Genomic DNA, 27,325 nt, shown 5'->3' with positions numbered 1-27,325 from the left:
ATTAGGCAGGATGAGGAAAGTGCCTGACCTGCAGAAGAGAAGGACAGGAGGTCTCAGTACACTCCGTCTGTGCTCAGGGCCACTTTCCCATACGTCTGGTGTGGAGAAGCACAGGTTATCCTCAGCACCTAAAAGCAGGTGCTCTTAGGAGAAGGCAGGCAAGAGGTGTTCCTGGTGGGCAGGGCCTAAGCTTTATAAACGAGGAAGATATCAGATGTTTGTTTTCTTGCCAAGTTCCCTCCCATTCTACTACTCTCTTCCAGAGCCTAAGGCTCCTCCTTTGCCACAGAGGGGTGAGTTTAACGAAACCATCCACCCCTGGGCAAGTGGGAAGGGCGTACATTGCCTCTGTTTCTCCTGGTAGCTGTCAGTGACACTGCTGGCTCTAGGAGCTTTTGAGAAGCCTTCGTGTCTTGCCTCATCCCAGCCAGTGAGTAAGTGCTTCTGTCCTCTGTGTAGCTCAGCTTGCTTTCAGATGATGGGCTGTGATAGGAGATGTACAGGGAGAAACCCCACACTTCTCCAGGGGGGTGGCCAGGAACAGGAAGCTCGCCCCAGGGGCTTGGCTGCTGCTTGCAATCACACTCTTGAGAGCAGGGGTGAGTTTCAGTGAAGTTTTTGGGCAGGCTACCATGGTGGGGATAAGAAACAGAATAAGGAATCTCCTCAGGCAGCTGCTGTGCACCATGCAGAGTTTGTTTTCTTCCTGAATGTCTCAATTATTAACATTTGCTCCACACCCCCCCCCCCCCCCCCCCAAGGCCCTAGATGTTCAGCAGAGGCTGTAGGGAGTGTAACTGACCTCTTGCACTGCTTCATGTGCCCAAAACATGAGGTGCCCCTTCCTGAAATACAGCTCTTATGGAAGATGCATGGGGTGGAAGTGAAACAGAAGAGAAAGCAGTGCCTTCTGTCCCTTCTAGAGAGGCTGAGGAAGCAAAAGCAATTAACTTGTTGTGACTTGGGGAGAGTGTAAAATGCTCCCAAGCACAGACTGCAAGACCCTGAAAAAAAAGATGGCTCTTGCTCAGGCTCCTGTTCTCTGCCGTTAGTGTCTCTGTTTAGTTTTGGTTTCACATCCTGTAGCAAGCTCAGCAGAGGGAGTTCCTTTTTGATGTGGAGGAGGAGGAAGAAAACAAGAAAAGAAGAGAGTTTAGCATGCAAGCAGATGGCAAAGTTAAGAACGAGGAGACTGGCAACATTCAAGAACACCATGCGCTGCTCATAAAGTTCTCAGCAAGCTGTTGTGTCTTATTCTGGTGCTGGACTTCTAGCTCTGCAAGAGATTAGCATATTTGTCATTAGAAGGCCACAGCTGGTTATTTACAGTTTTGGCAACCCTTATTTCTTTTTGGCTATCATAAGGTGAACTTGCTTGAAATATTACATTCCAGATCTTTGTGAAAAGTAATGTTTTCCAAGCCTAATGTGGTATTGGGTGATACAGTAGCAATGCAGAGCAGCAGTACCTGAGGCTTGCTATGTCCTTGTTGTCCATGGGGAATTGGCAACTTGCACTGTTGTTTTGGAAAGGTCAGTGTATTCTCCCCCTAGCTTCTCCAGTGTGAATGGAGAGATTTTTCAGATAGAATGGATTTTTCACACAAAGAACAAAAACCTCCATAGCAATCACATCTAGATTTTATAAAGAGCTTCAAAGCAAACTGTTTGATTCCTTCTTATTTTGCATAGCTCAGCTAAGTGAGGGAGTAGCCATCTGAGAAGGTTCAGTTATGATCCACAGGACTTCCTTGTGGCCTGCAGAGGGTTGCTGTGGTTAGGGTACTTGCTCTGCTTTATGCATTTCCATGTTGATAATAGCAAAAGCAGATAACAATATTCTGTACATTCCTAATATTAAATCCCAAGCAGAAAATACCATTTAATACTATTATAATATTTAATATATGAAAATACTATTATAATATTTATAAATATTTTATAATATATATAGATACTATAATATTTAATACTAAATACTATTTAATACCATTAAATACCAAGTAGATAATCCAAGTAGATAATAGTTATTACTAAAGAATTTTGCTGTTGCAAATGCTTAAATGAAATATATGGTTACTTATCATTACTATAATAAATTAATTCAAATTCTAACTAGATGAAACACATTTGCTCCCAGAAATAATACCACCGAGTTAAATCAGATCATGAGTCAGTGCTTGAGTGTGAGTGAAGTTTAGAGTATTGATCTGAGTTGAAGCCAGTGACTGAGCCAGATGCTTGATAACCCAGTTCCTGAACTGAGAGCCTGTCACCAATATCAGTGTTCCTGCACTGCAATACAAGTGTGTAGTGTAGCTCAAGAAGAGAAGCATGGACAGGCAAGATAGTATACCTTTGGCAGACAGAACAGTTTGCGTTTTATTTCTGTCTTGTATTTCTGTGTGTTTTTATGCTGAGTAATTTCATCATGTGTGATTTCATGTTTTGCTTTCACAGAAAAGAATGATGGATTTCAAAGAGGAAATTAAACCCATTTCTGATGTATGTATTAAAGAGACCAGTTCTGCATTATCTACAAGAGCAGGAATGTCAGATCTTCAAGGACCACTGGTGCTTCCTGAGCTACCTGCACTGGCAGCCCATGAGACTCACCACATCTTTGTCAGTTATAGCAACACTGATTCAGCCTGGTCAAGGAACTTTATCCAGAGTTTAGAGACTATGATTCCTAATCTGAAGGCATGTTACCATGAGAGAGACTTTATACCAGGTAAAACCATAATTGAAAACATGGTTGAATCCATTCAAGGAAGTCAGAAGATAGTCTTAGTTCTCAGCCCTGACTTTGTCCAGAGCAGGTGGTGTCTTCTGGAAGCCAATCTGTCTGTCTTCCAAGACTGTTTGGGAAGGAAGCCAGTGATCCCCATCATGTTAGTGCCTTGTTTTGTGCCACTGCACCTCACCCATTTGACTTATCTTGACACCAATGATGTCCACTTTTTAGATAAAGTTATCAAGGTGATTTGCACTCCCAATCACAAGATGAGGAATGCCACCATGGTTCCTTATAGCCCTCCATCCCTCTACAATGGGAAGTCCCTCCTGGCTCTACCTGCAGTGGATGACCAGGTCGTTCCAAAATGGAGAGGAGGCACATTCAGTGAGGCACTGCCTGACCAGTTGAGTATAGTCTGTGAAGATACTGAGGTCTACAGAAAGGCCATCCAGATGATTAATGAGGTATCTTCTAGGGTACCACCTTGTACCTCAATCAGTGTTCTCTCCGGGATTGCAGTTAGCCTATTAGGAAGCTTATTTTTGATAGTTGGTACCTTATTATTTGCTGGGTTTGATCAGGACTCTGGTGATTCTTACGCAACTTTCCTGGGCTGTATTATGATCTTTGCAACTCTGTGTACCATTTCTGTTTCGTTTAATTGTGTCTACAACTACAAAATCAAATCAGCCGATGAGAAACTTCTGGAGATGTCCCATGCTGCTGGTGAGGCCAACTCACTGCTGATAAAGAATTCCCTTCTGGTTGGCTGTGATTCCCAACTGAAGCTCCAGTTAGTCTACATCTCCCTTGAGGGGTGCAGGAGTCACTTCACAGAGACTTTTGGAGAGGGAGAACCCTCTGCTGAAGAGATGTTCCAGAGAGCCTTGCACTATTTCTCCTCTGATTATGCCTGTTGTGTAGCCAAGAAGCATTTCCAGTTCTCTGGCTTGGGGACAACACGAGGACACTGGGATAAAGGGCCTTGTTTTTGCCAGTTTGTGTACCACTGTATGGAGAAAGGGTCCTGGCACTGGAATAGTGATTATCATCCAGATAAAAGAGAACTGAGTTTAGATTAGATGCTGGTGAGGTTATACTTTGAGCAGCAGGCAAGATAAATATGTAATGGACACTGGTCCTTTTTTGTCTTGACAAAAAAGAGCTTTGGGTATAAGAAAGAGAAAGGGGATTATATTCTATTTCCATTTGACCCTCGAAGAAATGCAACACTAAGGTATTTGCAGGCAAAATATCTATGGTGTCAATGTCACGGGAAAAAAAAAAAAAGTTATTTGTTCATCTACTGAGGTAGCCGCACTCAAGTAAAGCCCACTTATATACTGCCCACAAGACAAAGGTTAGGTGGTTGTCAGTGCAGACATCTAGGCATACAGAAGGTGTCTTGCTGAAGGCTAATAAGGGGAAAAATGTTTTCCAAAGAACATCAGTTCCCCTCCATTTCAGGCTTATTTGCAGGGGAGGTAAAGTGTCAAAGAGAAGACTGGTTGATTTACTGTCTCTTGAGCACACCATGTTCTTTATTACATCCCCTCTAATTAATCATGTCTGTAGGTTATACAAATACAAACAGGACAAGTACTCATCTTCAAGTCTAGTCTTGATAAAGCCCATAAGGAATTGCCTTGATGTATGCAAGGGTGAAGTAGGGAAAAAAAAAAAAAAAGTACTTGTGAAAAGTGCAGTGGTGGGCAGAACTGAACAGCAGTGGAATTACCAGAGATTGCTCTTCCCTTCTGGAGTGCAAACTTCTTTAGATACATGATGTATGTGATGCTCCCCTTTCTTTCTGGCCTGGAGAGCTCCAGTGAGAACAGCTGAGAAACTCCAGTTGTCTGTCAGAAGGATGAAACCTCATTTCATCCTTTTCAGGGGCAACATTTTTAGTCCACACAGAGCATTTACCAGGCTGATTTCTTGCTACATCAGGAATTTCTCTCTTCAGCATGTGATTGGCTCTGTGAACTGCAATGGTTACTTTCAGATAGCAGTTATCACGTACATGCATTTACAAGAAAAGGAAGTGGATGTTATGCAGGGGCCTGTCTTACTGTTGCAAGGACAGGGTCTTAAAACAACTGCTTAGAGGAGCCTGGGGCAGTTGCACTGTTACTCTGTTAGTGTTGGGCACCACAGTTCGTGTGACTTCCCAAACTGAAATTGCTGTCAGTACTGAACCATTCTATGATTCTATGATAATAAAATAAAATAAAATAAAATAAAATAAAATAAAATAAAATAAAATAAATAATATGATATAAATATTTTGAGGCACGTTAAGAACATGACAAAATATTGGGGTCTGTATTATTGTTTATTACAGTACTGAGTTTCCTGGCATCTGTTCAGCAAAATAGGAACTGGGTTTGCAGATCCACTTTCAAGGAGACTCAAACACAGTCTAAGAGGTAATGCTGGGGGTAGGCCTAATAGGTAATTATGCCCAAGGATGAAGTCTAACAATAGGGAGAATTTGTGCAGTTATAATATTGACATTGCTGTGCCAACCAGACTTTGGTATGGATTTCCTCATACCTACAACACATATTTCAAGAAATTTCTATGCTTGGCTAAACATGTCCTCCAGCCTGACAGGTATGAGAGGGGGTTAATTTTCACAAATAATATTTAATAATCCATTGTAGCACTCTTAACCCATTGGTCTGCAGGTCACAGGCAATGTGATATAGCTACTCAATTCATAATCCTCTCACATAGTCTTGCACAGTGGTACTGGTAAGGTGGATGCCTTGGCTACTTTGTTTCTGCTCCTGGTATTGAGTGGTTAGTTCAGACAACAGTAGAAGCATACTATGCTGATTATAATGCATAGTGGAATAGGCAAACAGCAGTCCTGAATGGATGTCCACAGCTACAAATACATAGTGTTTGCCCTGCCGGGCTGGCAGGAGCCCTATATCATTGACTTGCCATATTTCACTAGCAAAGCATCGTTTAATTGAGCCTTTAACAGAGGGAAAAGATTAAATCAGGAACAAGTAAGGCAACTCAAACAGGATTCTTGCAAAGCTTGTAATGACACTTGTTCTCTCTTCTTGGCAGCCCATCCTTTGGCTGCAGTTGCTCGTCACTCCCCTGAAGCTGTGTGTATTTGAGTAGCCCTTGTCTGTTGCGAAGCACGGCCGAAAGCACGACAGACACCAGTTGAGTCAGATCGTGCTGCTCCATTTTATTGCCCAAATAGCCTAACTTTTATAGTGAACTTGACAGGGGCGGACAGTGTTTCACACAAGATTATTGGTCAAAAGTACTCAGACAAACAACTATAAGACAACAACCCCACCTGCAAGAAAAGAACCCCCCTTGTGATTAGCGGTCACGTAGACCTAGTCCTTGAGGCCAGCTGCTGGTAACAATATTTTTCTGAGTTCCTTAATTGGGCGATGTGGGAGTCATTGCCGTGGGAGCTTCTCACAGTTACTCTGGCAGCTTGGTTTGCTCAGCTACAGCAGGCCCTGAGATTTTCTAAGGCCTGCTTCTGGTTGCTTAAGGCAAGCTCAAATCGAACAATTGTTCCACGGGCACATGTCCATATCCTGTATGCCAATCCCAACACTTGTCATAGTATCTTTAGTTATTCAAACTACTACAGCCTTGTGGACAGTTCCAGAGGCATTACACTTTGTAGGCACATCCACGTATCACATCCAGATTGGTTTTTGCAAACTAATGCAGTATATTTCTTGTCACAGTTCTTTACCCCACAGAGGTTTTACAATGCTGATAAACTCCTGTGTGTTATATGTGTCCAATATGCCATCCATGTCAGTAACACCTTGCAAACAACTTGGTTTTTGTTGTATGCACACACACGTCCCTCTGTACAACTGAATGTTAAATGGACCATATACTGTTTGTCCTACTGCCTAGATTGGCCTCACTGGTATCTAACACTGTTTATTTCCATTTTGGGTTATAGTTTACTGCTTGCCACCCACAGTATTGTATGCGGCCAATCTGTCAATTACCCATGCAACATGTTTCTGTTCTTCTGTTAGATCTCCATACAGCAGGACCTCCTGCCTATAGATGGATGGTTAAAAAGTTATTGCCCATTCTATTGATTCTGGGGAATGAGTGAAAGCAACAGCTCCCCAGAAGGGCAGCATGAGCATAAGTGATGTTAGGTTTACCTGAAAGCATACCTTGCTGCAAATAGTGTTTCCATTTAAAGTGGGTAGCCTGAAAGTAAAAGGTCCTAAAACAGTTTGCAGCACTCAGCCCCATCAATATATCAAAGCCAAGAAAACATCTATATATAGGAGCTTCCAGCACCATGGTGCAGATTTATCAATAGCCAATTTAAAATGGCCCACCAACCCCCCTTTTTTTTTCCCCATACCCCCCTAAAGCTATCACCCACTGCTCTCCTCCCCAAGGCTACATTATCCTTAGGGATACATAGGGATGTCGGTCCCCCAGGTGGTATGCTCCAATGGAAACATATGATGTTTCCATATGATGATCTCATCTCTCCAAGGAGACCATGGCCCTGTGACCATACACAGATCTTGAGCTCCCCCTGTTTATTTCCCATGCTTTGTGCATTGGTATACAAGCACTTCAGGGAAGCAGCAGGTGTAGTTACCCCTAGAGGAACACAAGAAGATTCCAGACGGGGTATTGGGAGCAATACCTTCTCTGAGGAGCCCTTGGACAATCCTATGGGACAACTCAGAGGTTTTTCCCTACTATCTTCAACAGTAACAGCAGTGACAACTTCCCCCAGCCCTTCTCTGTCACATCTAACTCCCCTCCCTTCCCCTGTCAAACCTAGTTTAAAGCCCTGGTAATAAGTCACAGAGCTTGCTCCCCAGTACACTTGTGCCCCACTTGCTGAGTTGGAGTTCATCAGCAGCCCACATACCCAGCTTCTCAAAGGCCTGCCCAAGATCAAAATATCCAAAGCCTTAGTCTAGTCTCCACCCCCTCAGCCAGTCATTTACCTGTTCCATTCTCCATCTTTCTGGGTCCCAGTCACCCATCGGGAGGACAGATGAGAACACTACCTGCACCCCTGATCCCTTCAACATCCTTCCCAGGGATGCAAAGTCCTTTTTAATGTTAAAGTTATCTAAAGTTTGGTAGTTGCTAAGCAGCAGGTTGAATTGGTCAACACACTCCTTTCTGCTCACCACTCTTCTGAATTCATCTCCCTTACAAAAAACTGTTTGTATTTTATTTATCAAAAGAAGAATAGGGTGTATTGAGGTCTAGTGTAGAAAAACTACTATTTGTTTTTTTCCCAGAAAACTCCATATTTTTCTTTAAAACTACACTTAGTCCATCTCCACTGTTCTCTAAATGTACTGTATTATCTCAGAGGATTCCTGCACAGTTGAAAAAAATAATAATATATATATATATTTAAACATGTATTATTTTTCTGGTTGTTTGATCTTCATGTTTTGTCCCAGACCTCATAATAACAAGGAAACTTTTCAGAGGGTTAATGTGTATATATGCGTCTACACATATGCATATATACACACATATTTTCTCTTCAACATGCACTCAGCCATTTATGTTTGTTGATTCTTTCATGAAGGGATCATTCAGGTTATCTAAAATCAAACCATGCATGGGGGGGGGAATGGCACAGAAATCATGCTTTTATGTCAGTGGCATCACAGACAAAAGTGGAAGAGACAACTCATACCAGCCAGAGAAGTGAGGTCAGAGGAATATTGCCCCATTCAGTAAATGAGCAGAATAACCCAGTTAATCGACCAAAGACCACTTTGCTGTGCATCTCTTGTAGTTTAGACTTGCCAGATAGTCTCTTAGGTAAAGATGTTCTTGTCTCTTTCTCCCCCAAGACATGGTGGTTGGGAAATCTAGCATTTCCTGATTTAATTTCTTTCAGTTTGTGGAATATTATAACAATATGTGACTGCAATGTAAATAGTGTATGGTCTTAGCACAGACTGTAGGGAATATTACTGTTGCAAGAATAGGACAATTTGGTGCAAGAAAAGAGTATTTTAACTTCAAAGCTGCTGTGCATTTGTGTGAAAGCTATCCTAAACCAAAAAAATACTGTCTTTTGTTGGCTCAGCTGTGAATAGGATGCTACAAACAGGGCTGCAGGGCCTTCTGACAAAGGAGATGCCTAGGATGCGTCTTTGTGGTAGACTTCAGCTTCAAGAAGACTTCAGGACTTCAGAAAGACATCTTTGTCCTTTCTCTGAATTGTACTGCTTTTCATGTCTACATAGCTACTGTCCAGAATGTGATATGCTTTGGTTTTGTGCTTTGACTGTCATCTCCCTCCTCATAGTTTTGGCTAAGTCATGAGTGTAGTGCTTTTACTCAAGAGCATGCTTTCCTTTTCAAAAGGGTCACTTTTTGCATTGTGACTACCTTGGGTTCACTTTGCCCTTCATCAGAGCCAATATAGCTGAAGAGATTTTTCTTGAAGCACACTTGGATATAGGTCTATGAATATAGGACAAACGCTGAAGAATACCTCTTGAGTCATAGAATCAAGAAATTCTTTCTGATGTCCAATCTAAACTTCCCCTTATGCACTTGAGGCCGTTTCCTCAGGTTCTATCACTTGTCACCTGAGAAAAGAGGCCAACACCCACCTTGCTACAATCTCCTTTCAGGCAATTGTAAAGAGTCATGGGATCTCTCCTTTTCTCCAGACTAAACAACCCCAGTTTCCTCAGCCACTCCTCAAAGCTCTTGTTTTCCAGTGCTTTCACCAGCTTCATCGCTCTCTTTTGCACACGCTCTAGAAACTCCATATGCCTCTTGTTGTGAGGGGTCCAAAACTGAACACCATATCTGAGGTGTAGTCTCACTAATGCTGTGCATAAGGGGACAAATACTAATCTAGTCCTGCTGGCCACACTATGATGCAGGTCAAGATACCATATGCCTTCTTGGCCACCTGAGCACTCTGCTTGTTCATGTTCAGACCAGCACCCCCAGGTTGGGCAACTTTCCAGCCACTCTTCCCAAAGCCTACACTGCTGTATGGGGTTGTTATGACCCAAGTTCAAGACCTGGCACTTAGCCTTGTTGAATGCCATTTAGTTGGACACAGCCCATTGATCTAGCCTATCCAGATCCCTCTGCAGAGTCTTCCTGCCCTCAAACAGATCAACACTCCTGCCAAATTTGGTATTGTCTGCAAACTTACTGAGGGTGCACTCAAACCCCTCACACGGATCACTGATAAAAATCATATACAAAACTGTCCCTGTTATAAATTCTGAGTCAATTTAGCTTTATAAGATTTATTTATGGGGTCAATAAAAGGGAAGTAAACAGTGCTGGGTGTGCAGGGAGTCTGGGCTCCTCCTATACACACACACGTTACATCAGGCGGCCTGTTTTTATGCTCCTAGGCTAATACATACTCATTACTACTTCTAGAAAAGGCAGGTTTATTATAATTAGTTCCCGGAATCTGAGCCCTCCCACTGGTGCATGCGTATCAGTCTCCGGTGGTACCTCTGGGGGTCTCTTGTGCTGAAGGCTCGTAGTCTTCCTCCCAGTCTTTGTCCGTGTCCTTCTCCTTTGTCCATCTTGGCCAGATATCAGAGACTTGTGCAGCGTCCCATGCAAGCTTTGTCTTTTAGTCATCCTTCAGCTTTCCCCTTCTCCTTAATCTCTTGGCCAGATATCAGAGACTTGTGTAGTGTCCCATGCAATAGTCACAATAGTTAGCAGTTATTCTGAAACCCTCCAGATATCAGAGACTCAAGGTTTACCCTTCAAGCCCTCTATTGACACGAATTGCTGGAACATTCCTTACATCCCTAAGGCCAAGCCCTGGGGAATGTCACTGGTGACTGGATGCCAGCTGGATTGAACCCCGTTCACTAAGACTCTCTGAGTCCAGTTACTCAGACAGTTCTTCACCCAGTGAACTGTACACCTGTCCAAGCCATGAGCAGACAGAGTCTCCAGGAGAATACTGTGGGACACAGTGTCAAATGCTTTACTAAAATCTATATCAAAAACATCCCCTGCCTTTTCCTCATCTACTAAGTTCTCAGTCCCAGGTTCTTCTTGATAATGGTCATTGAGTGAAGCAGCCCAGAGCCTGACCTAGCCAAATGACAGTTGACCCATTGCCCAACCACAGAAAGAATTAAAACCAACCTTGTAGTTGTCTGCAGTCACCAACCACTGAAGTTCTGAGAGGTTAGGTTTGGATTGGTGTGGGATTCCCCTGCCCTTGGCATCAGGATGAGACCATGACCAAGGCTGAGTTGGTGTGAGTTACTTCACCTTTTCCTTGTGGTGGACATGCCAAAAGCTAATCAAAGTCTCTCAAACTGTAAACTTCAGGTTTATTTAAAATGTAAGATAACAAATCCGGAGAAAGATAGACTTGTGAGCAAAGGAAGCACTAAGGCTGAGTAAATAAATCAGTTTAAATCAAACTTCCTCACTTGTTAGATATTTCTTTATAAACAGTGTTCTCTTCTTACTCCCGTGACTTTCTGGATTTGAAGGACTTCATGTAGTCCCACAGTGCCCTTAGGGCCACTTCCTCGTTTCTTTCACCTCTGATATGTAGCTGCTTAGTTCTGCCACTTTCTGAAGCCTCCAAACTTACTTTAGGTCCAGTGGCTCTTAGGGAAGTGATATATCTCCTACCCCCTTCATCAGAGCCCACCCAATTAAAGGACAGCAGCTAGAATATGAAAATTAAAAGGCAGCTCTCTTCCAGACTTCTATGTAGTACAATGCAGAGCTATCTCCCACCCCCTTCAGTAAACTGAGTACAAACAAACTGCCCCATCTTCCTCTGAAATAACAGTTTAGACTCTGGTTTCGGCCATTGAGATTATTGTGCTACATTTATGTTCTTACTTTGTTCTTTGGTGATTAAAGGTTAGTGAAGGAACTAAAAATATGCTTCAAAGGAGACTTGATGAATAAGGCCACTAAGAAGAGACTTTGGAATGTGCATTCAAGTAAGAATGAGAGAAAGTTTCCTGCATGATTCTATGTTCATTAGCCTTGGCCACAACATTTTGAATAGCAATTGTTGATTAAGAAAAGCCCTTTATCTTTCTTTTCTTCCCTTTCTCCCCCCCTTTTTTTTCTCCTTCTTCCAATGAGTAAGCATGCCATCACTGTACTTCATCAAAGAATTCATAAATCTTTCTATCTTTCTTCATCCTGCAGATGCTGGAGAGAGCCATGAATTGACTTTGACACAATTTGAAGTAGGAGCATTTCTGCCTCAAAGGAGATGGTAAAAATGACAATCCTTAGAGTCACAAAAGCACCAGAGTCCCAAGAACAAATGAAAGACATTGGAAGATCTCTGGTAGCATTCACCATTTGCTGGTCATGTCTCTGCTCCACTAGTTCCTCCTCTTTCTTGTATTGACTCTGACATGTCAGTGCCAGAAAAACCTTCATGTATATATTTCTCCATTTTCCTGAGTAAACTGTGCACTTGTCTACAGGATCCAAAATATAAATATGTCTTAAGCTTCACTTGCAGCTGCAGGGAATGCTAGTGCATGGCAATGCTTCAAAGCGCCTCCTTATGGACAAGGAGGACTGTGGATGTATAAGTGTATATGCATGTGTCTATGAGAAACAGGATCTGTATGTTATCACACCTCTCACCAAGGCAGGACTCATCACCAAACAGTAGTTCCCTAAAAGTCAGGCATCTGATGTTAACAAGTCATCCAGGTTCCTAATGTGTAAAAATTAAGGCTCTTCCAGAGGCTCATCCATCCAGTCTTTGATACCTGTTTTAGCAAAGAATGTGCTAAGCTTGGCAAGGTGTCTAGACAGAAGGATGAGAGATTCCTTTGATAAGATATTTAAGCAGATAAAATGAGACAAATTCCATCTGCTGTTCCTACACAAAGCTGGGAGTGAGGTTCCTACTTGAATCTGTTGTTTGTTGCTCCTCTTCTGCCTTTTCTGAAATACTTGCACCTTTTTCACACATATTTTTTGTTGTTGAGGTTCCACAGCAAGGTGCAGTTGACACTTTGCCAAAGCCAACAACAGTGCATAAGTAGTCACGAGGTCCTGTTATATTAAATCTGAACAGGGAGAGAAAGTCAGATTTAGTTTCATTCCTGACTCAGTTAGATGCAATAGCAGTGAATAGTATCATTTACATGAAAGACAGTGTGTCACCTTGCCTTGCAGCCTATGTCTTTGTCAATTGTAATGGAGACTGCCTCATTGGAGAGTCTCCCTCCCAGCTCCTTATTTTTTTTTTTCACCCATCCTCAATAGAAGTATATGGACTATGCTTTCCCATGAAGACACCTTTCTCTTCTTCAGTGTGCTCCATTCAGTGATGCTAAGATCACAGTCCCTTTTATATCTGCCTGGTGTATCCTTCCTCCCTTCACTGAACTCCATTTAGTCAGATACCTCCTTTGCCAGCAGAACTATAGCTGTGCCCTGTATTGCCATCCTGATCTGACATGACTGATTCAGCCATTGGCTCCCTTTGAATTGTCATTAGGATGTACTGTAGCACCAGAATCTCAAGGAATCAGTATGCTTCAAAACCCCACTTCTGCTTGCACACTGTGTGGGCCCTGGAGCATTTGTGACAGTTTCTAGACATTCATCACAGTGATTTGCTGGAATAAGCTTACATGTCTGTGCTGTGTTCTTTGCCGTTAATCCACTCCCACTTCTTCTTGCTTTCATTGTACCGGAGACCAAGTAAGTAGTAATCACTCATTGATTGTGAAATAAGGTAATCCTAGAAAGGAAAAAAAACACAATGCTAATACTTCCAAATTACATTTTCTTCACCAGAAATGCACAGAAATTTTAGTACTAAATAGCCAACATAGAAAGAACGGTATGGATCTAGCTACACTTTCTCTTTCTGCAGCTTCAGAGGCTGAATTATTTCATTCTTATTTAATCTCATCCCTCTTCCTGAGGCTTCTTAGGAACAGACTAAATAAAATAATAAACTCCTGATACTATTAAAGCTGTGACTTAATACCTGGAGACATTTTTCTGTTCTGACTGTGATGGGAAGGCGTCTTCGTTTTTTCTCAAAGTTTTTCTCTGACCAAAAATGTCTGTTTGACTCATTTGGTCTTGGTTTGTGTGCTAAATCCCTTTAAGGCATACATCATGTAGGAAGAGAATTTGTTCCTTCCCATGGGAACATGTTTGAGGAGAGAAGCTTCTAGATGCAAGACTTTAAGAGGGTAAGATGCCAAAATACATCTTTCTGTGATGGCTTTTTCTACCTTACAGAGGTGCTTGGAGTATGTGTTTATAGGTCCCCAGAGACATTTAACATAAGAAGACACCAGTAGCCCACGGGATCTTTGGCATACAGGTCAAACAACCCTAGAAGCAGGGTTTCAGATCCATGGATTTAGATCTCACCAGTTCTTTCTTGTTGTCAATGGTCACCAGTTCTGAGTGCATGCCAGTACATTCATCATGGAAAGCTGTCCAGTTTTTTCCTTCCGTAGTTCGAGAAAAGAAGTAGCATTTTTCCCCATTTCTTTTCCAATGTTGGGGGCAATCTATAGGAGGGAAAAATGTGGAAAATAAATTCCATGTTCAAACAAATAAAATGATCCCATTAAAAAAAAAAAAAAAAAAAAAAAAAAAAAAGGAAATTACAGCCAGAAAAGTACCCTTGTGGTTCTGTTCATAATTTTCCCTCCAGGGATCCCTGCCAATCTCTGTAGCTAGTACAAGCTCATTAGTCTCTATGCATGAGGCAGAGAAGTAGGATCATGGACAACATTATCCAGTCTTTTAAAACTGTCCTCAGGAAGTAAAGAAAAAAGGTTGAGGCAAAAAGCAGCTTTTGGTTTTCAAACCTCTTATTTGCCTGTTTCAATATATGACAAAAGTGATGCTACTGAAAGAAAGAATATTTCTCCCTGTTGCTAGGAGCAGAAGGACAGAGAATGAGACTTGGAAAGGTTGATAAAATTCAATGAGACAGAGACTGTGTAATAGAGTTTTGTTGGTTACTCAGCAGCCCTTAAACATCAAAAAGAAATTGCACTTAATTAAAAGGCTAAGAACGAAGTGGTATTTGAAAACAATACATACACATTGATCCAGCATGCTCACTACTATGCTGTGATACCAAAAGGACCATTGTATTAATGTCCATTCATCTAGACAACAGGCTCCTCTGCACTAGCATGAAGGGAGTAAATCAGTTCTTCCTCCCCCTGAAACAATAATGTAGTGTTGAGCAAGCATACTTTCAAAGATGAAAATATTGCTGTTTGGACTTGAGAGCATATTCTCTGAGTTATTAGTTACTTTTTTTTTTTTTTTGGTCAGATTAGTACTTTTATTATTTTATTATTTTTATTATTTTTCCTCTGAACAGAACCAAGAACCCCTCCTGTAAAGCAATCCAACAGGTACCTGGAAACTGCCTTTTGAACCATGGATGATTACCTACCTTGTGCCTTATCATAGATTATGGAGAATGTTTCTCTGTCCTGTGGGCTTCTTGTGGTTGGATGGTCTGGAAATAAGATGACAATAATTTCTGTTTTAAATAGCTGACCATTTTGCCACAGAGTGTCAAAGCTCTTCTAGGCCTTTTTGATCCTCACTATCATTCCACAAAGAATATCTACTCCTCCACTATTTCCTCCTCCACTGAAAAAAAATGGTAGTACTATACTGTGGAGCAGATTTCCGAAGAGTGTTGCACCCTGAGACCACAATGAGACAACAGTCTTCACTGTAGGTTTTAAAGCAGATGCCCAAGCTCAAATAACCTTATTTTCACAGAATTAGTGGCTGAGATCCCATAGGACATGGTCCTTAGGGACAGGGGATCTGATCAGAGCTGGCAACTATTTTAGGATATTTTCCTTAGAGAGCAAGAGCTCTCTATTTCCATATGCAATATATCAAGCAAGTAGGAAAACAACATGGTTGAACAAGAACCTGCTGGCCAAACTTAGGCAAAAAAAGAAAGTGCATAGACAGTGGAAACAGGGCCACGTACCCTGGGAAGAGCACAGAAATGCTGTCTGGATGTGCAGGGATGGGATCAGGAAAGTCAAGGCTGACAGAACTAAACTTGGTGAGGGATGCAAAGAACAACAAGAACGTGTTGTTAACAAAGTTTGAAAAGGCATTTTTGAGGTTATTTGGAGTTGGACAAAAAATGTATTAATAACCACGGTAAAGAAACTATAGACTAAATATTATAGTGGTAGAATTATTATACTTGAAACCAGAATCAATAAATTCATTGAAAACAGCCAAACAAAAATAAAATAAAATAAAATAAAATAAAATAAAATAAAATAAAATAAAATAAAATAAAATAAAATAAAATAAAATAAAATAAAATAATAAAATGAGAAAAAAGATTGGATTCAAGAGAGTTCTGACAAACTTGTAGCAGAACAGCATAGTTCACACTGTTCATGGTTCAGCATGATATGCAGGTTTCACATTTGAGACAAACAGTAAAAGGAACAAAATATTAAAAGAAAGAACTTCATTTTCCAGCAGTAAACTCAAAAATAAGATGAGAGAAAAGAAGTGGGGTGGCATTTAGATTATTCGCTCACCCTCCCCCCTCCCTCTCTGGGATGGGGGAGAGAAATGGAAAGTGAAGCCCGTGAGTTGAGATAAAGACAGTTTAATAAGACAGGAAAAAAAAAAATAACAAAATAATAATAACAATAATAATAATGATGATACAATGGTGATAATACGAAAGTAATAATAGTATGTACAAACAAGTGATGCACAATGCAATTGCTCACCACCCACTGACCGATGCCCAGCCTAACCCCGAGCAGTCCGGCCCCCTCCCCCCGGCTAGCCACCCCTATATATTGTTTAGCATGACGTCAGATGGTATGGAATACCCCTTTGGCTAGTTTGGGTCACCTGTCCTGGGTCTGTCCCCTCCCAGCTCTTACTGCACCCCCCAGCCTGCCCGTTGGCAGGACAGAGCAAAGGCTGAGATGTCCTTGGCTTAGTATAAGCACTGCTCTGCAACAATTAAAGCATCGGGGTGTTATCAGCACTCTTCTCATTCTAAGCCAAAACACAGCATTCCACCAGCTACTAGGAAGAAAATTAATTCTGTGCTAACTGAAACCAGGACAGTAAAGTGCAAAACAATTCCTTTAAATTCCCTAAAACTCAGGAACCTCTTTCAAATGTACTTTCATTCATATTCAGTTAAAGATTTCTGGTGTTATAGACATCCTAGTGATGTTATACAAGATTATCTCTGAAATATTCTCATGGGTAACCACCATAATATCATTATTATTTCATTTTTACTTTCTGTTTTTTCAACATTTTTTGTATTTATTTTATTTATTAGATTAATTTGTATTTATTTGATTTGTTTTTAATTTGTATTTTTTGATTTATTTGTTTAATTTGATTTGATTTGATTTACTGTTTAAAATTGTATGTTCTGATGATTGTGCTTCAGATTTTTTTTCTTTTGGAATTTTTCTTTTGGAAACATAGAATGGAAAACCATTCAACTCCTTTACAGACTTCTCTTATGACCATGGTTTGTCAACAATTACTGTCCCAAACCATCAAACTAGCCTTCTGCTTCTCGTGGTTTTACTCATCATGATTTAGATGTTACTCTTTGGGTGAGCCACAAAAAAATTGCAGTTATTACATTTTTAGCTGAACTTACACAGGAGTGTCAGCCCCACCCCTATGATCAGTAGGAGGATTATCACAGCAATCAATATTCCAATATGTGTTCTGGAACAACAGTTTTTACCTACAGAGAGAAAAAATAAGGATTAGGAAAACAGCAGTGGTAGGACCTTTCATCGTCATTCAAAGATGTCCTTTCCAGGCTCATATTGAGACAGCCCTTTCAAGTTAGTCAAAGTTTTTCCCTCTGATGTTTGTTCTTCTTGTGCACACCTGTTGTTTTTGTTTTTTTTTTTTTCTTTCCTATCATAGGTATTCAACTGAACCCTTCTGATACTGCCTAGAATACTATGTTAAATTCTGCTGTACCTGATGCTAGAGTTCAGTGCTCTTTGGCATCCTTACCTGCCCTCTCAAAATATTAGTGAAGGAAAACCCAATCAGCCTACCAACAAAGGTCCTGCCATATCATCTTTTTTCAGAAGTGTTGAAGTGTCTCATCTTTATGTTTTGACAGTTTTTTATGTATTTTTGCTTTTGGATTCACTTCAAGGAGATCCTTGCATCAGTCATTACTCTACCAACTCAGTGGGTACTGCAGAGCACAGGCAGCTTCAAGAGGGTCAAATGATATGTTTGGAAGCTGTGTGAACTCAGCAGACACTGAATTAAAGGGTAAAGGAGAGCTTTCCGTCACTTCGACCTTCATGTATCTGCTAGAGTATTTTACTCACCACTTCTGCTGTCTTTGAAGTTTGTGATGTCCGTTTGACCACTGGGAACTGTAGAACAAATGTAGGTTATTCCTTATATCATTCCTAGACCTTTAAAGTAAATAGCATTATGTAAAGGAGGAGACCAACCAAGTCTTCACCCTAACTGCAGTCAATACTCGGTCTGTTTTGTCTGATAACCTCATTTTCACGTGTGCATATTCATTATTAGTTGAATTAGTAAAGTATTAAAAAGCTGTCATATTTAATACAGTATTAAACTAAACTGCTTTTAAAACAGTCTTTGAAAAAGAATCAGCAACCCCGGAGTGAAATGGACCCAGGTAAATTCAAAGAGGCCAAACTGAAGATGCAGAAGCAGTTTTGGATGCCAGAAGTGGATAAATTGGTCAATTACTATTATGGGAGCTATTGGAACGGGCGTGTGGCCAGGCAGATATGGCTGTACCCCACTGTCAATCACCTCTGTTTCTACTTGTTCCTGCTGGGCAAAGTGGGTGAGTTGTAAACTTGGTAGTTCATTTTCTGCTATATCCCATGATCCACACTTCTCTTTAGAAATACTGTCCCTCGGCTGCCTTTTGCAAAGCTCTCTGAGATCCTTACAGGATGAAATACACTACTGGGGGTAGTAAAACTTACCTAATTTGATCAGTACCTATTGTTTTGTTTTCTAGGTGAATACAGGGAAATTATTCATTCAGAGGGTGGTGAGGCACTGGAGCAGGTTGCCCAGAGAAGCCGTGAATGCCCCATCCCTGGAGATGTTCAAGACCAGGATGGACGAGGCCCTGGGCAACCTGATCTCTAGTGGTTGGCATCCCTGCCCATGGCAGGGGGGTCGGAACTAGATGATCTTTAAGGTCCCTTCCAACCCGAGCCATTCTATGACTATGACTCTATGATCTTTTTGTTGTGGTTGATCTTCCATGCAGACTTTTTTTTAAAGCTGACAGCTGCTTTTATTTGTTTGTTTTTCCTTTTAGGAATCCCTTGAGCTCTGGCTCAGCATGCAGATCAGTCCTTATACTCATAGGCACTTCGGTGAAATTTAAACCGAATGCCCGAGTCACAGCTAGACTTGATTATCTTAGAATTCTTTTCCAGCTCAAGTGATTCTATGATTCTATATACTAGAAGACTAAGAAATAAGATGAGAAGATCTAAAATGTCCAGCCCTAGACTAAAACACCCAATCACCAAAGAATCTGTGCTTTGTGTCATCCAAGATGGCCTCAAATATCAGATAACTGTACATATCTGGAAGATGTTACAAAACTTACATGAGATCTGTGGTCTTCTAGATCTGCCTACTGAATGCAGACAGAATGTGCTAATACTTCCCAGGTGGTTCTGGACACTTGTGGTTTGTTAACCAAAGAGCACCCCAGTATGTATATGGGAAAGTGCATAGAAGGAAAAGGGACAGCAGAGTACTAGACTACAAAAGGGAAAATAGAGTGCTAATGGAGAAAATAGGGGAACTACATAAAGGAGAGGGCACTTATAAAAAGGAAGTTGAAAAGTACTGCTAGAAGATAATAAAATTAATACAGGCAGAGCATATATTATTAAAGAATAACATCCTGGCAGCATGTGGACAATATAAGCCACTTACTAAGAATGATCTGGGAACAGATAAAAGGAAGCAGACAAGGCTATTAGAAACAGATGGTAAACTTTACAAAGCTGTAAACATCAAATTTACAAAGCTGTAAACACCAAATTAAATAAATAGAAAGTATCATAAATGGTGGGAAGATAAAAATCATATATAAAAATAATTAGACAGCTAGGAACTTGAGAAGCAAAAACCATCAGAATTACCACTCAACCTGTCTTTAAATACAATGAGAGAAAGTAACTTTTTGGAGCTTCGTAGGCCAGTGGATTGTATGGTATCCATGAAGTATTCAGAAGATAAGGCTATAGCAGAGAAGCTAAATTAATCCTTTTCATCAGGGTTGACTGAATAATAACTGGGTGGACCTCCCATTTCAGGACAGCTTTTTGTGAAGAGTTTCTTTAATATGGCCCAAATACACAACTGGGTGCAGTAAAAAATCCCGAGACAAGCTAGGTGTGAGACAACTGCATTACTAATGCAGTTTTGTAATCCCTCTCTTAAAACTACCTTTGCACCCAGGAATTAGAAGGTAACACATCTAATGTGAGCCAAACCCACAAATAAATAAATAAATAAATAAATAAATAGAGTAGATCTGTGAACTTCAGCTGATCACACAATAACAGAATCATTTAAGTTGGAAATGACCTTTTCAGATCACCTACTTTAACTCCCTTGCTCAAGCAGGTTCAAGTAGAGCAGCTTGCTCAGGACTGTGAGGTCAGGTTTTGACTATCGCCACAGATGGAGACTCCACAATCTCTCTCTGGGAAACCTGTTCCATTGTTTGACCACCCTCAGTGTAAAGTGTTTTCCTTTGTTCTGAGACTGTACCAGGGAACCTAGTGGGTACTATAATATGGTACCCACTATAAAATCCTGAATATCATGGAGACCTTGGATTGGGTTTAGCTGCTTACTGTAGTATGTATCACAGAATCACAGAATTTCTAGGTTGGAAGAGACCTCAAGATCATCAAGTCCAACCTCTGACCTAACGCTAACAGTCCCCACTAAACCATATCCCTAAGCTCTACATCTAAACGTCTTTTAAAGACTTCCAGGGATGGTGACTCCACCACTTCCCTGGGCAGCCTGTTCCAATGTCTAACAACCCTTTCGGTAAAGAAGTTCTTCCTAACATCCAACCTAAAACTCCCCTGGTGCAACTTTAGCCCATTCCCCCTCGTCCTGTCACCAGGCACATGGGAGAATAGACCAACCCCTACCTTGCTACAGCCTCCTTTAAGGTACCTGTACAGAGCAATAAGGTCGCCCCTGAGCCTCCTCTTCTCCAGGCTGAACAAGCCCAGCTCCCTCAGCCGCTCCTCGTAGGACTTGTTCTCCAGGCCCCTCACCAGCTTTGTCACACTTCTCTGCACCTGCTCAAGCACCTCCATGTCCTTCTTGTAGCGAGGGGCCCAAAACTGAACACAGTACTTGAGGTGCGGCCTCACCAGAGCCGAGTACAGGGGGACGATCACCTCCCTAGCCCTGCTGGTCACACTGTTTCTTATGCAAGCCAGGATGCCGTTGGCCTTCTTGGCCACCTGAGCACACTGCTGGCTCATATTCAGTCGACTATCCACCATCACTCCCAGGTCCTTCTCTGCCTGGCAGCTCTCCAACCACTCATCTCCCAGCCTGTAGCTCTGCTTGAGGTTGTTGCACCCCAGGTGGAGGACTCGGCACTTGGCTTGTTAAACTTCATGCAGTTGACCTCAGCCCATCGGTGCAGCCTATCCAGATCCTCCTGCAGAGCCTTCCTACCCTCAAGCAGATCGACACACGCACCTAACTTAGTGTCATCTGCAAACTTACTGAGGGTGCACTCAATGCCCTCATCCAGATCATCGATGAAGATATTAAAGAGGACCAGCCCCAGCACTGAGCCCTGGGGAACGCCACTAGTGACTGGCTTCCAACTGGACTTGACTCCATTTACCACAACTCTTTGGGCCTGGCTATCCAGCCAGTTTCTAACCCAACGAAGCGTGCGCCAGTCCAAGCCAAGAGCAGCCAGTTTCTTGAGGAGAATGCTGTGGGAGACGGTGTCAAAAGCCTTGCTGAAGTCAAGGTAGACCACATCCACAGCCTTTCCCTCATCCACCCAGCGCGTCACTTTGTCATAGAAGGAGATCAGGTTCGTCAAGCAGGACCTGCCTTTCATAAACTCATGCTGACTGGGCCTGATCTGGGCTTGCCCTGTAAGTGCTGTGTGATGACTTTCAAGAGGATCTGCTCCATGAGCTTCCCTGGTACTGAGGTCAAACAGACAGGCCTGTAGTTTCCCGGGTCTGCCCTCCGGCCCATCTTGTAGATGGGCGTCACGTTTGTTAGCCACCAGTCCACTGGGACCTCCCCCGATAGCCAGGACTGCTGATAAATGATGGATAGTGGCTTGGCCAGCTCCTCTGCCAGTTCTCTCAGTACCCTTGGGTGGATCCCATCCAGCCCCATCGACTTGTGCACATCGAAGTGCCATACCAGGTCACCAACCAGTTCTTCGTGGATAGTGAGGGCCACATCCTGCTCCCCATCCCCTTCCACCAGCTCAGGGTACTGGGTATCCAGAGAACAACCGGTATTGCTGCTAAAGACTGAGGAGAAGAAGGCATTAAGCACCTCCGCCTTTTCCTCATCTCTTGTAACTAAGTTTCCCCCCGCATCCAGTAAAGGATGGAGATTCTCCTTAGTCCTCCTTTTTGTGTTGATCTATTTATAAAAACATTTTTTGTTATCTTTAACAGCAGTAGCCAGATTGAGCTCCAGATGAGCTTTGGCCTTCCTAATTTTGTCCCTGCACAGCCTCGAAATAGTAATACAGTAATAGTAGGCCAGCTTAGGATAGACAAAAGCAGCTGGTTCATCATTGCATATCTAAAAGAACTGTGGATCTCCTTGTCAAAGGATGTTATAGAAATCAGGGCTTTGTATGGAATCAAGGGGAGATTGGGCAAGTTCATAAAAGAGAAATCCACCAACGGTAAGCAGATAGAAACAAGTCTGCCTCAGGAAGTCCTTGAGTAGCTGGATGCTTGGGAAAGTTATTACAAGAAGATAGTATATATGCTTACCCTCTTCTTACTTGTCAGTAGTTGTACACTTTTGACTGCCATTGCAGATAGAGGTTGGGCGATGTGATTGCTTGATACTGCCCATAAATCTTGTGTTCCTATGCCAGTGAATCCAACAAATGTTTAGTTGCTTAGAATACAACACATCAGCTGCTCCTTACTTTGGCTACATAAAGCAGTCAAGTGTATGTTCCTGTCTCCATGTGGTTTTATATCACTTCATTTCTTGAAAACAAGGAATGGACTACCCACTTCACATTGTTTAAATTCATATCAGTTTAGCAGACAGCTGAAAACTCACCAGATGATGCACAGCTAGCTACAGCACTTGTGTCTAGGGATTGCACATTCAGTTCTGCGTATGTAGAATCTGAAAGCAGGCAAAAATAATGGAGAACAGAAAAAGAAGAGAAACAAATTAAATGTTATAAAAATAACTGCAATTATGAGAAATTATAAACACATGGCAACAACTGATGCAATTCATGTGACAGTGTTTAACTTTGACACAGTAATATGTTTGCCCATTGCATTCAAACAATAAAGGACTTTTTATAAGCAGAAAAAAGATCTGTTTTATCATCAGTTCAGTGTGGACAGTAACAGAGGAAACATGAACACACGCTTTAAATCTAAACAGAAGTGGAAAAAAAGGTCTAAGGTCTCTGACTGTCTTACCCAATTTACATACAAACATGAGTGGTGAGAGTGGTTACGATAAGGAACCAGACCTGAAAGCTACAGTTCGTACAGAATTGGAAGGGGTTATTTAATAAAGAGATGGTGAGGAAAAGCTGAGAACTACTCCAACATCTGCAGATAATAAATGGAAGAAGGCAGGTGGGGAAGGAAGGAAGGGTAGGAAAGTGTAGAAATAAGGTAGAAAAGAACAACTACGATGTTACAATTTTATAAAATATTCAAAATCATCCTGACATGCAGCACTGAGCTCCACTGTTTATATCACCATACAGAATTAATATCTTCTATGATTGTAAGTGCATTCTTCTGCTTATAGAATTAATTTTATTCCTTTGAGATTAATGCATTTGATCCCAGGAAATCTGCTGTCATAGCAAAAATAGCAAACTAGAGGGAAAAGAATAGAGAAGACATTTTCTAAGCTCCTTTGTGTAAGATATTTATACTTACTGGGAGATACAGTGCATAAATTAAATGAACATTTACAGGAAAATAGTTCATACGGGATTTCCAGAAAGAAATATAAAAATGCTATTTAAAATGTGTAAAAGCTGTAAGCAGGAGAACATGTATTAAATTATAAGTAAAATGGAACTTTCAATCAAGTGTCTTCTATTGTGGTTGTATGTCAATCTAGCTGTGTGTTAATCTTTTGAAAGAGGTGATGGGAACACTGTTTCTTGGAGCATTAGACACTTCAGCCACCTTAAAATAGATGCCAAGGGATCACAATTTATGCAAAATTCAGGTGCAGGATGGCAAGAAATAGGTACTACTATTTCTGGCCAAGAGATAGTAATGTCAAACAGAGAAAGAGGAAAAAAAAAAAAAAGAAAAGGAAGGAAGGAAGGAAGGAAGAAATATGGAGATGAAGTCTAAAATGTCTATAATTTTAGGATGTAATATTATGCAGATGTAGCAAAAACAGTGCAAAAATTTACATAATAATTCTTACTGCTAAGATAAGATTTAGGTAAGAATTTTGCAAGATCATTGTACTAAATCAAACCAAATCTGTTCATGAAATATTTTATGCTTGATTTATTAAATAAGCAGCATGCACCGGCAAGACCAGGAGGGAAAAAACAAAAACAAAACAAAACAAAACAAACAAACAAAAAAAAAACCACAAAACAATGCTTGCTATGCTCATCAAGAAGCATTGTACTATGCATGAGACTGCTTCAAACAGTGGAAACATTAGGAACTCAACCCTCTGATCAGTTTGCTGTAAGAATCAGAGTATGCTACATAAGAACAGACCTGGATCAGGATCGAGTAACATTCAGCTATGGAGTAATTTCTTAAATTGGACCTCTTAATACCACACAAGAAACTCCCCTTCATATTTGCACTTTGACAAATGAAAAGTAGACCTTATAACAAAAAAATGAGAAGTAGACCTTATAAAAATTCCCTTTATTCAGGTTAAAAAAATAAACTAAAAATTGACCCCACCTGCAAATTTTCCACAGCTTTGCCCTCTATATTTCCATCACCCTCTTTGGGGCTTTGGTGCTACCCTCTTTCAAAATGAAAGTGAGGGAGGTTGAATAAAACAAAGCTCGGTGCAGACAGATTGACCTACCTTGGACATTGATGTCCTTCTGTAGCCTAGACCTGTTCGATTCAGTCAAGTTCAAGTCAGCATAGATGAGATTTTCTGACATTCTTATTCCCACTTCTTTTTTTTCCTTTGTTGCTGTTGAAAAGTTGTTCTCTGCTGTAATGGGCTTGTAACTACCCTCCTCTGCTTCCTCAGGAGGAAGTTCTTTCTTCCTTCTGTCATACAGAAGCCAATAGTGATAGGGGAAGTTTGATTTTAACTGGTCTTTTTATAGCAGCATGTTAAGGGTAAGGTTGCAAGCCTTGATATGATGACCTTTGTCTAGAAGGGGTTATGGCACTGTTAGCATTTTCAAATTCTAATTTTTCCCCTTGTATTTTGAAAAGGCAGACTTTGTTAGATGAAATGGGAAGGAGAAAAACAGAACAGATTCAGAAGTGAGGTCTGAGAAGCAGAGTAAAGCTCTCAGTGTGGACCTGCAGCACATCATAGGGAGCAACCCTGAGTTGTTCAGGAGGGAGTGCTCTCAAAAGCAGACATTTGAAATTATGATATATTTGTTCCTGATCTGTAGAGAAATGTATGTGATACTGCTGAAAGAGGAGCCTACCACACTTCAGGGTTTTGTCTTGTGGCTACAGCTTTTTAAATCCAGAAACATCTGAATTCCTGTGTCCTGAGGAATGTGGGTTTTATGCAGCTCACAAACATGTTCATCCCCTCTGTGGGTAACTTCTGAAGGCAAATTGGGATTCCTAAAGTGGGATGGCTCCAGCATGTTTCAGGAAGGGCCAAGGGTGGTTAATTTGAAAAGACATCAACTAGAAAAGTTTAGCCTAAACACAACAATCCCCAGCCTTTCCAAGCTTTTAATCGCCACATGACTGATGCTTTTTTAGAACAGGAGGTAGCAATTATGTGGACTGTGCTGTGAATCACTTTTAAAGGGAATGTTCATAGCAGCAATTAGCAACTGAAAATACCAAATTTACTATCATGCCCTGAAGGCAAATTGATCTGCCAGGAGAAACCTCCTGCCCTCATTAAAGTACAAGGGATGGATAGCTCTGTACTTTTGGCCTTGCCATGATTTGGCTACACTGTGAGTGAGAAGAAATATGATATATTCCCATAGGAATTTGAAGGGGAGGGATGTTATTATTATTATTTTCTAAGTGAGAATTGTGAGAATTAAGATGTTACTAAGAAGAACACAGTGATCTCACTAATATATTTTATTTGGGATACGACTCTGGATGTCCGGATGATTCTCTCGGAATCTTTTGCAATCCGGGATTCTCCTCATGAACTTACCTTCAAAGCAAATCTTTTTTTTTTCTGCCCATGCTTCGGTTTTAGGTAAGATTATTACTAGCTATTAAATATTCATCAGCCCAATGAAGAAGGAATACACACTGCCACTCTGTTGCTTGCTTTTAAAGTCAAAAAGTGTTTTTACCTGCTATATGAATTATTGCCAAAATAAGAAAAAACTCTGCTTTAGGGAGTGTAGGGAGAGAATTTGTTGGAGACTTCCAGTATGAAACTTGAAATTTGGAAGAGTCAATGTGGTGACCAAATCTGTAATTCTGAAATTTGTGCCAGAGGAGATGTTGACATGGAATGTCTATGTATACCTGACTTGTAGGGTGAAATACATACCATACTCATAGCCAAAAAGTGACGCCACCAGAGAGCTACCACGGGTAGAGATCTCTGAAGAGTCAAGGAATCAAACTGGCTAATGATAGCTGCTCCTGGTGATGACAAGTATTTCACCAGAACTGTCTGAGCAAACCTGGGCAACTGACAGTAACAAATCCATGATCCTTCCCCTAACAGTGTACACATCAGAGATTACATCAACCACAGTATGCACTCTCTCATAAAAAAGAAGTATTAATCATGATTATTTCTGTTGTCAACTTGAACTCTACTTTTGGACGTGAGGAAGAGAGGACCTGATGGCAGGTTGTACCAGTATAAGAAGAGGGTCTTATAAGTAATCACATATTAATATATACCATGAAAAGATTTCTTCTGGTAGTCTTGTTCTTCCCATGGCTATAAAAGAGAAAACATGAAGAGGACTGTGAAAGACATGGTACAAAGAGAATGGACCAAAGAAAGAGATTTGTTTTCATGATGGGTTGTCAGCTTGTGAATTATGTTAAACTCTAGAAAAGTTACTAAACCACGCAGAGGAAGTATGTGTTCTTTTGA

General features: G+C 41.1%; 1 protein-coding gene across 1 annotated transcript; it reads right to left on the bottom strand.

The window, feature by feature from the left end:
- Positions 1 to 12,629: 12,629 nt before the first annotated feature.
- On the bottom strand, positions 12,630 to 25,205 carry LOC116489364 (C-type lectin domain family 5 member A-like). Its single transcript, XM_032187708.1, has 7 exons — positions 25,124 to 25,205; positions 23,135 to 23,203; positions 17,430 to 17,519; positions 15,195 to 15,260; positions 14,147 to 14,289; positions 13,390 to 13,499; positions 12,630 to 12,819 (listed from the first exon to the last, which is right to left on the bottom strand). The coding sequence occupies exons 1-7, from the start codon at positions 25,203 to 25,205 to the stop codon at positions 12,630 to 12,632; spliced, it is 750 nt and encodes a 249-aa protein (XP_032043599.1).
- Positions 25,206 to 27,325: the final 2,120 nt, after the last annotated feature.

This window comes from Aythya fuligula, chromosome 1, assembly GCF_009819795.1.
Source record: "Aythya fuligula isolate bAytFul2 chromosome 1, bAytFul2.pri, whole genome shotgun sequence".
NCBI lineage: Eukaryota > Metazoa > Chordata > Aves > Anseriformes > Anatidae > Aythya > Aythya fuligula.
Note: the sequence above shows the minus strand (reverse complement) of the source record. Positions and strands in the feature narration are given on the sequence as shown.